General features: G+C 30.9%; 1 protein-coding gene across 1 annotated transcript in view; it reads left to right on the top strand.

Moving 5' to 3' along the window:
* LOC106687120 (balbiani ring protein 3) overlaps positions 1-4,071 on the top strand; it is a 65,505-nt gene extending 61,434 nt beyond the window's left edge. Inside the window, exons 23-24 of the mRNA XM_067047022.1 lie at positions 3,626-3,709; positions 3,868-4,071. Of these exons, the coding sequence (XP_066903123.1) occupies positions 3,626-3,709; positions 3,868-4,025 (242 nt within the window). The 3' untranslated portion in view covers positions 4,026-4,071. The remainder of the gene's footprint in view (positions 1-3,625; positions 3,710-3,867) is intronic.
* Positions 4,072-13,096: the final 9,025 nt, after the last annotated feature.

The following is a 13,096-nucleotide window of genomic DNA, read 5'->3' as shown; positions in this document are numbered from 1 at the left end:
TATATATATGATATTTAAGCATGGTGCAATAACAAATCAGGAGATATTGGAAGAAACTAGTTGACCGTATGAAGTACTTTGTAGTTTGTATTGTCCGGGTGGCGGTTAATAAAGGTATCAAAATTGTAAAAAGAAAAATATTGTTAACCAACGTTTCGCCCCATTCTACAGGGCTTCGTCAGTGCTGTCAGATTGAAATAGAGATCTCAACCAAGTTATTTACCGCCACCCGATCTATCTTCCTACAAATCAGAAGATAGGTATAAGAATAAATAAAGAAATGATATTAGATAATAAAATAGAAGTTTAACTGAATATGGTATATATATATACCATAATGCGAGGGAATTCCAATAGGTCAAGTTTGCAAAGATACTGTGGAGGGCCTGAGTGATCCCAAACAACTGCTTATTCTGATTTCTATGCCATCTCTGGGCCAGGAACAAAAGTTTTATAATATTTGGGAGGTCTGCAGGAATCATTGTAGCTGCCTTTGAAAGTTTGGTTTCGCAGTTTGATAACATCAAGGCTAATAAAATTAATGAATTAATTAGGGATAGTATTTTTATATGCTAAAATATCCAAAACATGTATTTAAATATGTGCTAATAAATTGTCAAATATTAAAAAAAAATATGTAAATAATATATTTTGTATTATTCAACAATATTAATTACTAATTAATTATAATGTTATAACTTAAAAAAAGTTATATAAATATGTATTTATTATATATTATATAAATAATATTTTAAAGAAATTTAAATAAAATATATACAAAAAAATGTACTTAGAGAAAACATAGCTGTTCAATAACAAGACATTAATTAATAATTGTAATTAAACTAATTGATTAATAATTACCCAGACTCAATTATGAAAAAATTATAATTGAAAATAAAGAATAATCCTTTTTAAAAAGAAAAAGAAAAAAAAAACTTTAGAAAAATATTTAAAACTTAGGAAGAAATCAACTATTCAGTAGGGTCGGTTACAAAATTATTGCAGATTAAATGCATTTTTAAATTTTCAAATAAAAATCTTCGTCAGTTTGACCGCACAATGGACTTGTATCAGCTAAAAGATTTTTCAACATCTACTGATATTATAGGGACATACTTAAATGAAGCTATTTCCATTGCATCTAGTTCGGTATTCTGCATCACCTGGGCGGCTGTGTCATCATTTGTTCTGAGGAGAATGGCTCCAATGGACTGAATGATTTTATATCCTGGAGTTTTTTTAACACGTCCTGTACTTTTTTCTTTATGACTTCTTCGTTTTCATTAACTACATTTTCCAGTATTTTTATTGCTTCGTTCACAGTCTTTAAATTTTGCATCAGTGGAAGGTCCTTTTCTTCTAATTTTGTAATTGTCTTGGATAAAAATACCATGTTTACACTTATGTAAGCCAAATCAGTCTTTATTGAGTTAATTGTTAACAAGTTATTCGCTTTTTCTACTGCAGAGGCATCAACATTAAGTTTTTATATTATGTTTTTAATTTTTTTAAAATTTAAACAATAATATTGGGCACCATCAAGCCAGGTGCCCCATCGTGTTATCACGTGTTCCGGTGGTAAAGCTAAGTCAGGGTGTGTTTCTTTAAAAGTAGTAATACGACTGGGAGCCTTCAAAAATTTTTTTTTACTGTGGAAACAAGCTTGTCTAGATTTGGAAATTGAGCATCCACTGTTTCAGCAACGCAATGAGAAGCGTTTGCCAGGCAGGTCAAATGAACTATCTTAGGATAAAAAACTTTAAGGGCATTACCAGCTGTATTCATGTAAGGTGCCGCGTTTGACAAAAACAACAAAACTTTACCATGAGTGATCCCTTTAGGCCAAAGAACAGTCATAGATTGGTTGACAAATCTTGCAATCGTTTCATGGTTACATTTTTCGAGGATTTCACAATTCAGGAAATAGGATTTTGAAGATGCCTCAACACTTAGTCTGCCAATAATTATGTTTGCTATATAACGCCCTTCGATATCCGTAGTCTCGTCCATAGAAATCCATATCGGTCCATCTGAATTTCCATTAAAGTCTCCTCGTATATAATTTTCAAATAATTTTTTCTTAAAGTGCTTTCATTGGGCATTACTCGGTATGTGTATTTCTCAAGAAAGGTTTTTAAGTCCGGATTGGTAATTTTGTAGATAGGGTTGTCTGCCCTGACAAATGCTTGTTACAAATCTAAATACATAGTATTGGTACCTGTGGAATCTGAGGAAGAAAGAACTGATGAAATGAAAGTCTGCCTTCTGGAAATACTTTTCTCACGATTCTCCTTAGTAGTTTTTATATGCTGTAAGACCTGAAAGCGTTGCGATATTGACAAAGCCTTGTCACAACACGCACAAAATAAAACTCCTCCACTCGTTGTAAATGTTTCATTGGAAAACTCAGTTTTGTACTTAGAAGTGCAATCCTTTGACTTAATTTTAGGCATGCTAAAATAATGTTAAAACACAATCAAAAACAATTTAACTCGAAAAGGCTAAATGCTGACTGGGGAGTGAAACAAGACTAAGATGAGAAGGGACCAAGGGAAGGGGGAAACAGAGAAATGGATTGAGGAGTAAACAAACAAATTCTTGGAAAATGCCACATGAATAAGACCCTTGCTCTTTTTAATTGATTCTGAGAAATTCTCGATGTAATTATGTGTGAAATTTTTTTTTTTTTTTTTTTTTTTAAATATTGCTTTTAATTTGTGTTCAAATATGAAGAAGATATAGAATTTTTATGCACTATTTATGATAAATGATAAATTTCATCTTAAAGTTTCTTGCGTTCTCTTGAATATTACGTAGTTGCTGTGAAAAATGTATTTACAATTGAACAAATAATCTAAGGAAATATGTGATTCAGGACAAAATACCTAAAAATATGTTAAAAATAACAAATATTTCAGAAAATATGTGATTTGCAACAAAATATGTAAAAAAAAAAAGGCCAAATATTTAAAAATATGTTAAATAAAAATGGCTTCTTTTGGCCAGAAATGTCTTGAAACATATTTAGTTAGTAAGGAATCGCAGATATCATGGTTAGGTAAAAATATGTGAAAACATAAAAATTCTACCCCTAGTCATAACTTAATCCTTCAGTGGAATATTTTCTGACATTACTCACTATATTAAACATTTCTTTTTGCTAAAAATTCAATTTCATGCCAAAATTGTATTTTTATGGTGAAATTATCCTATTTAATTTATATGATTGTATAAATCTGAATTAAAAAAATAAAATAAATAAAGAAAACATTTCATTAGATATATTTTTATTATGCTATTGCTTAATTAGCACCATATTTATAATTTCCAATCAGATACATGTTGTGATCAGTCATAGGTAGTTACAACCTTAATTCTATTTCATTATACCTTAATTCTCGTTCATTTCATTGGACCTTAATTCTGATTTTTAGACCATGCCACTACTTATTTATTCAAGAAGCTTCCTGTTTATCCTAACCAGGCTGCATGGATGATCAGTGTGCGTTATTAAATATCTAGTTTATAATATGTATTTATTTGTAAATATTAATCTAATATGAAGCTGCCCATGTATATTGGTATCATCTCTATTTTAGTTTTGTATATCTTTCAAATATAGGAAAAAAAGTTGAATGCTTGCCGCTTCCATCAGAAACGTGTGAGGTGAAATGCCTGGAGTGTCATTCTGATAAATTTTGTGAAGGTAACTAATTATATCATAGATGAATTCTTGTCATGCTTTTGTTTATCAATAGAAGCTTTATTAAAAAAAAATAAGTAACAGATTCACAATGAAATAAGAACTAAAACTCTTATTTAAATAAAAAACAAAACAAAAAGTATCTTATTATTCTTTTACAGATAACACGAGGGATGAAAAGATGACTGGGCTATCAAACGTAAGCTTGCCTTTGTCAGAAGGATCTAGCTGTTCCTCCTATAACTGCATCAGGGATACTCCAATATCAGCTGCATTTCCTCCAAAATGTATTTATTTGTTTTTCTTAAGAAAGAAATAATTATTGCCATAATAACAGAACTTAATTTATTTATTAATGTAATCAATAAAACATGTGAAACAATGTTTAATTTATATCTCCTTAAACATAATTTTACATTTTAAATATATTTAAGTTTTTGTCGTATTCAGGCTTAAGTAGATTTTATTTATTTTTTTTATAAATACAAATTTTACGATCAACGTCATTATCAAATGAATACTTGATATTAATCATTTATAAAGCATGTATTTATTTATAATCAGTAATAGATTATTGCTCAAAATGAGTTGACCGAGTATTTACAATTACTTCATCATTTGTTGACAGCTATTGAGCTGTTATATTCAATTACAGGATGTCAATATAAAATTATAAAGAGGCAGTTTATTTATAGCAGAAGATTAGTCGGGCACAAAAAGGTTTTGTTTCTATTTCCTGCTGGGACAAGGTCAAGAATTAAATGATTTGTCACTTAAGTGATTGTAGCAGCAATGTCGCTGTAGTGGTACAAATGTTTGCTTGCCTGCCATTTTCACTACTTACTGATTAAAAAAATGTTATGAATGATACCAAAAATTTGATTAACCCTTTAGCCACACCATGATTATTCAGTCACCTAACCCGTCCATGTACAGAAAAAATCTGATAAGGTTGATATATCATATAACTTTCACTTACCACCCTATATATGCCCCTAAGTTTTCTCTAGCGGTGGGTTCCTGTTGGGGTTATTGCTGTTTTAGTGATTTTCGGAAAAAAAAAAATATGTCTGAAGATCAGGGAAAGTGAAAATTTAGAACAAATATTTTTCTTCTTTTGTTGCCATAAAAATTCATACTTTAGAATTTTTGCAGTGGGGATATAAATTTTATATTTACTAGGTTTGTTTACTCATCTTAAATATGCTATTTCAGTTTCATACAACTTTTCGTTTCTGACCTAGGCCTACCTCCCCCTCCCCCCCCCACACACAGTCACATATAAAGAAAAAGTATTAGGATCTTGAAAAATTTTGAATTCTAGTTTTCGACGAAAATGCACATTTTTAAGTCCCCTAAGTCCAAATAACCGTCTTGCAAAATGTATGTGTGGTCAGCCTAGCTTAAAAAGTCATATTAAAATGAAATTGCTTATTTACAGTGGGTAAATGCCTTGGGTGTACAGCAACAACATTGAAAAACAATTTCAATAAATGAGAGCAGTAATAAAGAAATATTATATACCATTGGAAAACTAGATATTTTTTAGAAACATAATTTATAATATACAGTTGTAGATAGTAATGAAGAATGACTGGCAAGCGCAGTGTATTATTCCATTTTGAGTCTGATATTTTTGTCACCGTAGTTATTAAATTGATAGTTTTTTTTTTAAATCACTTAAGCTAATTATGAGCCTTTCAGTTGACATGATGGCTGACGTCATAAAATGTTCCATACTATTACCATTATTGATACTATAACAATTTAGTATTGAATAAATGGTTAAGAGAAGAATGTAAATTTTAATTACCTGTTGTATTTTTATTCCATTGCCATACTTTTGCAAAAGAAATAGGTTAAAATTTAACAATGAAAAATATCACAAATACTTTTCTGAAAACTATTAAAATTGGAATCAATCTGTTGACTGAAAGGCTTATTTGAAAAATTATTACGTGTAAGTTCTGCCACGGTGAATAATATAAAAATATCTGTTCAGAAATTAGAGAGGATTAAGTTAAATCCAAAGTAATGTAGTAGATGAGTGCACCACAATAAATTTTTATTATAATATTTATAAATTATTAACAAAAATATTTGTTTGTACTGAATTTAACTAAATGCTTATCAATATCTGTAATTTTTTTTTACTGCTATTCGGTCATTCCTACCTAAATGTGTTTTTTTTTTTTTGTAAATAACTAGCAAAGGATGTATTGGAATCGACAAGCATAAGTCAGGAAGTGAGTCCATACCTCATTTCAAATAAAAAAGTTCATGTTGAGTTTTTATAAAAATCAAAGTTCCTGGTAAAACATCTATTATGTATATTGATTTTTTTTCTGAAACTTGAGGTTGTGGGCTTGCTGAGATTTGCAGTCCATCAATTTAAATTTACGATGTTAGAAAGTTTGAGTTGTGCCTCTTTCATTTTGTGTATATGGCATGGTTTCAAATGTTTTTTTTGTTGATGCTATTGAAATTACTGAGAATCACATGTCCAGTTTCAAGATTCACAGACAGACTGAATTTAATTTAATTATCAAAAGATTCAACATTAAATTGAGCTATGATTTACTTATTTTCAATTATTAAATAACAATAAATAAAAATACACAAAACAATCAAGTAAACACTTAACAAAAACCACTCCTGTATAGCTAGTTTTTAAATACGAAAAAGAGGTAGCAGATAAATGCAAAATTTTATGAGAGGCGATGTACAGAACATGGCTCAACATTATTTAAATACAATTTAGGGGAGGCATAAAATGCTACTTCATATAGCTTTATAAAATGATTTGAATTAGTACTGATAATATTCACAAAAGACAATTTTGATTGACAGAACTTTTTTCATCTGTCCAAGTTTTAAGTCCTCATTGCAATGGCTCGATATTATTTAAGTAGAACTCAACCTTCAGGGAAGGTATAAAATAGTAGTTAATATAGATTTGTAAAATGAACCCATCTTAGTTAACATACAGGAAAGCAAGCGATATAGCCACATGGATTTATTGGAGCTTATATATAATAATGAAAAAATAAATTATAAAATCGATACATCGATGTTTACAAAGACTGAAAACATATCATTGATATTTTTTATGAAACATTATATTCGTTCTGTAAGATTGCGTTAGAAATTTCTAGTTATACAAGAGAATTTCATTTCACTAAATGAAATATATATTGAGGAAGTGATATTTTGGAGAATGAAATAGGGAGTAAGTGCAAAAAATAAAAGTAAAAAATCATTATAATATAGAAAACAAATTTGAAAAATTTGTTATCTTTTGGCCATATATATGTCATAAACTTATAAATCCTTGACAGTAAAATATTGAAGCTCCTAGATAAGATGAAAACAAAGTGTCTAAAAAAAAGGTTCTTAAAGAACCAGTCACCTTGAATTGCCCAGTGTTTTGTTAACATCAAAACATGTTAAAGTGTGTACATTTCACATTGTAAGTCAACATAAAAGGGCATAACAATTTTTTTTTATACTTATTTTTTAGAACTATTATTCAACATAGGTTAAATTCTAGATAGAAGCCTCAAAGTGTTTCTCATTTCACATATTGCTGATCAGCAATTGTATCTATTGTTTTGGTCTGATATTTGAGGTCTAGCTGCTCTTTGGTATAATTGAGGTCAAAATATTTAAATTTTAACGTTATAGATTTTTAGTTGCACCCTTGTATTCTTACAGCGATGTTATTTTATTTTCATTCAAAGCGTGTATACATTCCAAGTGTCAATATTTAATCCAAATACTAAGTTGCTTAGGCTTAGAGCGTTCTGATAATTCAAATTAGAAAGTCACTTGAAATCTCCATATACTTTCGAAATAACTTAATCCAAATTTGAAGTTTGATTTAAATATATAAAATAATGCATTGAGATTAATAATCAAAAGTTGTTTAGTCAATTGTGAAGCAAGGTAATTATTCAAATTACGTCCCTGACCAATTTTCGATCTGTGAAATAATTTACTGTTGATTTTTCAAATTGTTCATTTATTATAGTTTAAACAATTTAAATATCTGTATCCAGGAAAGTATCAGTAAATTTAAGCGCTCAATTTAAATAATCGAGTTTTACATAGATAATGTGTGGTTCTCAAAGTGATATATTTTACTCATTGGTAGACAAAACTGGATCCTCTTTGCCAATTTTCGTAAGTAAGCCTGCACATTGATTTCATTTATCGTAATATAAAAAAAAAAAACACACACACAAAAAAAAAACCGAAATTGTATAGTGTTTTTTAAATAACTCTCGTTGAAAAATAGTATGGGACATTTCTTTATTTAGACTCTACCACTGAGTAGACAAACAAACTTTATTTAGACGGTTGAGAACTTCAGGTATCTTGAGCTTTAATTTGAATTCTGAAACATATTCTTGGAATAAGCGAAATTTTATGGTGGTTGTATATTTAATGTAATATAAACTTGTAGATATAATAAAAAATCACCTGATTATCTGTGCATACGCCTGCGCGCGCACACTCAAACAAATTCACAAATTCTACCTAGTTATCGGATTCTATTTGTTCCCTAATAATGTAGGTATTAGCTTGAGTCTATTTTCGATAATTTTGGGCCGGTCAAGCTGCTAAAATAAAAATAGAACACGCAAGCAAATAAACAATCCAAATAATAGGAAAAGATCAAGTATTTTTTTTATATGTTGTTTAAGTTTAAATGCTTAAAAACAATCAGAGAGTTTGTTTTTGTTGTTATTGATTCATTTCGATATATTTTTGCTTCCTCAATGTGTGATCAAAGGAATAGTTTTTTATCCTAGCTTAGTACTTACTAATCACGTTAACAAAATGGATGATATTATATTAATATTAAATATATGTAGTATAAATAAAACAGAAATTTTTGAACAAACAAAATTTGTAAGTTTAATGTTATTAGCTTGTTTAGCAAATTCTATGTTATAATCTTTGACCCAGGCATCCTATTAGCTATGCGCTTTAATAATAATTAATTATTTAATTTTATTTTATTTAAATTAATTTATTAATAATAAGACTTGATCATATACTATAATTAATTTTATTAATTGTAAAATAAAAATGAATATCAGTACATTTATAACCCATGAAGGGCCAGGGGGTTCAATACTTTCTAGGGATGTACTAATTCTTGAACAAAAATTGTAAAAAAGGAAGTGATTTGTTCATGATGCCAGATCTTTCCACAATTAAAGATACCCATTTTATGAGACTGGTTGAAATCCGGAGGTCTCCCGAACAGAGTTAACTCACGTCTACAATTACAGAATAAATCTGTTTATCTGCCACTGCCAGATCGAGCCTGGGCCCTTATAGTTGGTAGCACAGTACCTTACCTCTGAGCCACCTCGCTCTTCTGTAGCCTTGAGTCAACCCTCTCGGTTGGGGAAGCCATCCGGGGTACACTTAGTCTAATTAAGTATGTTGTTTTTCCCTTTCATTGGGAAGAAATCTAAAAAATGGTGATATTTTGTTTTCCAAAAAGGTGCTGTTTTGGAAAAAATGCATTTCGGATACTATAAAACGTTCAGGCTCAAATTTTAGCAAATTTATTCTACTTAAAAAAAAAATTGTATGCTTCCGTGTGGCAGATAGTTTCCACGATACTAGGTATGCAAACTTTTAATTTTTCGCTAGCGAAAATATAACGAAAGTATTAGATTTTTTCTTTAAATAAATTAACTTCCGGCATTTTACTAAAATCGCATGTTTAGAGTTTGATTGTCGTTTCAGACTGAATTAACATATCAAAGAATCAGAATACCTTCTACATTTGCGTTTTTAAAGTACTTCGCCTCGGTATCTAACAAAACTAAACAACTATGTAATGTATGTAACAAAATAAAGGAGAAATACTACAACAAATGTGAGGTAATTGTTGAAAATAAACCATTTAAAGAGTTTGTCCTATTTTGTTATTTAGTGTTATCCTGACGATTGGAACTGCATTAGAGGTAGTACTGACAGCCAGGTTCGCCTGTACTCCAGACTCCTGCAATGGAGTAGAATGTCCAACAGTTTCCCTGGACATCTGTAACGCGAAGGGAATGGAATATCGGCCGAACAGCACGTCTTGCGGTTGCTGCCATCTCTGTCTACCTTATCTAGGTACGCGTATTCATATATTTCACAAACTTGTGCTACTTCTTTATGAAAAACTGATAATAACAGATAAGCAATATTTACCCAGTATAGTTAGTAATAAAACTGTACCATTTGGACTTTATTTATAACAGAAGGTTAATATGGGGCCAACACGTCCATGAAAGACGTAAAACGCTAAATTTCCAACTGAGACTATTATATCCTATACTACATAGACGTTATAAAGTACTCCACTGACACAAACTTAGCGTATAAAATGATTTACTAGAACCCGTATATAATTATACTAGCAAAATCTCAAGACCTGCTAAAAGACTCATGTTCAGACAATATGGATCACAGTTTTAAGACTGACAACAAGCTCACCACTCTAAATTTCAAACAAGACCCTTCAAACTGACCTACGGATTTCGACTATTAAAAAGCACACTTATATGACTTAGAAATGGTTCTCATGCTTACCCATGCCATGTCTACAAAACATTTGCCGGTTTGGATTGGATCATAATTATTCACTCATTCCAAAGAGCTTTCGGCATCTCACTAAGAAGAGCTATAGCTCTAACTCTCTGGCTCAATAGAAACATCACAGGTAGATTATCACTTTCACTAAAAAGAGCTGTGTCCAAACAACTCAATAAAAATTACTTAACCCAGATAACTTATTAAGGCTTGGTATTACCATATTTGACTCGATATTAAAATAGAGATGAACTGATCCTTGACGCCTTACTTTGTTCCATGATAAGAATACCTCCTTCTCCTAGTCTGGTCTCTTTCTGTGCATTTTTTTAAAAAATAATATATTAATTTATGAACTTAATAACAAGCGTAAACAGAGCTTCTTATCTCTGTAAAGAATACTGAAATTTCGAATAATTTCTAAAAATCATAGGCTAAGGGTGTACAACGCCATGATAAAGCCAGCTCTGATATACAGCTGTGAGACCTGAGCTCTAACAGGTGTCCTACAAGGCAGAATCGAAAGATTTCACATATGGAGGAGAAGAACTAACAGTGAACTGCTTGCACAGACTATCCATTCAATATCTCATGATATGAAGGCAAGCAGGTTAAGAAGGGTGGGGACATGTGGCTTGAAGAAATCCATCAGGATGCATCTACATGACAATGAATGCAAGTATAGTTGGAGACCAAAAACCAGATGGATAGACAGAATTGACAAAGATACAAAAGAGCTGCAAAATTATTGTGAAAATTTTATCTTTAAATTAAATAATATGTTCATTCTGTCTGTATATCTGAAGCTGTAGTGTATCATATATATAACTTGTAATCTGAGAATAAAGTTCTCTATTTGAGCAATTCTTTGAACTCATAGACAACATTTTGGGTTTTCGAACCACGTGGGTCATTTTGCTCTGTATAACTATCCATTATTAAGTAAACCAGTTTCTACGCTACAATTAGAATTTGGACGATTCCAAAAATTACACTTTTGTGAAGAACAGTGTTACTTCTTAGACTTTTATTAAACATTATATGAGTACCGGACACGAAGTGTAATTAAGTATATAATCAACAAGATTAAATTTGTTATACAGTATACCATACCTGAACATTATCAGTACTTCAGTACTTGATTACATACGGATTTCTGTTTCAATTCATGAAATGAAATGAAAAAATAACTTTATTCTGGGACATATGTCCCCTAAGAATAATTACATGGTTTATATAGTGAGATTTTTATCTGGTGAGCGTTTACAAATTTTCAGATAGTAGAATGAAATTACATTGGTATATTGGCTTTACTACTGTTTATAATGTTAATCAATACCTGCCTATTTATTTGATTACAAAGATGTGGAGGTTTGGTTATTCAATAAATAAAGGAATAGGTGTTGTTTAAAGGAGAGAATGGATGAGGACTGGTGAATGGAGATGGGAAGAGAATTCCAGAGGGAGGTTGCACGTATGACGAAGGATTTGCTAAAGAAGGAGGTTCTATAGGAGGGCATATATAAATCATTCGGATGGGATCTGGTGTTTAATGAGTGGATGTATGAACGAAGAGTGAGGAGATCTATGTTTTTTGATGTTAAGAATTTGGAATAGAAAAACACCAAGGAGGTATTGCCTTCGGGAGGTTGGATAGGGCCACTTTAACTCGGAATACCAGCTGGAGACTTGAGAGTGCCTAGGGAACCTAAAGATAAAACTTACAAAATTCATCTGTAATAAAATGAGGAGTAATCTTGACTATTATTCCTATTGATGAACAGTTGACCTCATACGTAACCTTGTTTTATTATTATAAACAAAAGTAGAAAGAAAATGAGACTGTTTCCAAGGAAAATGTCATAGCCGACATAACCTTCATTCATAAATAGAAAAAAGTAGAAGGCTTAATAGCTTAGTGAGTAAGGAACAGAACTTTTCCGGCTGCGATCAAAAATGTATTTATTTTTCTTAATAATGGATAAGGAAAACCTTTTCGTGCACATCTAGGCCGCTATAAAGTTAATATCCGTTCTTCCTTTAACATGAGATAAGAACGTTGAGCTTGATTGACCCTTTCCCACTTCTGTGAGTGGCCTACGTTCAAAAAGATTTATTTCCTTATCAGGTACTGAACTCAAGACACTTCAGGATTTCGTCTGAAATTTATTCACATTTGCACTGGATTAGCTATAGATATGGCTCAAGGCTGTGACAGATAAGAGAAACGACGCTAAAGTGGTTTCAATTTCCTCGTATGAAGCAACGCATAATTGGTAGTATAAAATAAAAAAAAGAAAAATGCGTTCAAACTTTGAAGATGCTAAACCCTTGACCCTTGATCATGACGGAGACAGTGAATCGGGATAAATCAGTGAATAGCTCAAATAAACCCTTGATTGATGGAGAAATTTTTTTTTGATATCAGATGGGGCTAATTATGGATTGTCATTCTAATGAAGCCTTCTTAGCTTTAGCCCCGCAAATTTTTCTGATGTTTCCTTTGCGAGTCTCCACGCATTAATAGGACTTTAACCAAGCGAAGGGCGCTAGAACTTTAAGCCAGAGGCCCCCTAGATTAGAAAATATCCTTTCTGATCAACTATGGGTTATCTACAGAAATAAAACACGTAATAGTTATACTTATAGTTTATTTAACATAAACAGTAGCAAATAATTAAAAGAAAAATGTTAGACAATTACAAATAGTCCATCACAGGAGTCGAGGCCCTATAAATCGTATTGTACTGATTAGGAATTTATCAATTATCTTATTCATATCACGGATAG

Source organism: Halyomorpha halys, unplaced genomic scaffold (genome assembly GCF_000696795.3).
Source record: "Halyomorpha halys isolate HHAL.00 unplaced genomic scaffold, Hhal_1.1 Scaffold914.1, whole genome shotgun sequence".
Lineage (NCBI taxonomy): Eukaryota > Metazoa > Arthropoda > Insecta > Hemiptera > Pentatomidae > Halyomorpha > Halyomorpha halys.
This window is presented reverse-complemented; position numbering and strand designations above follow the sequence as displayed.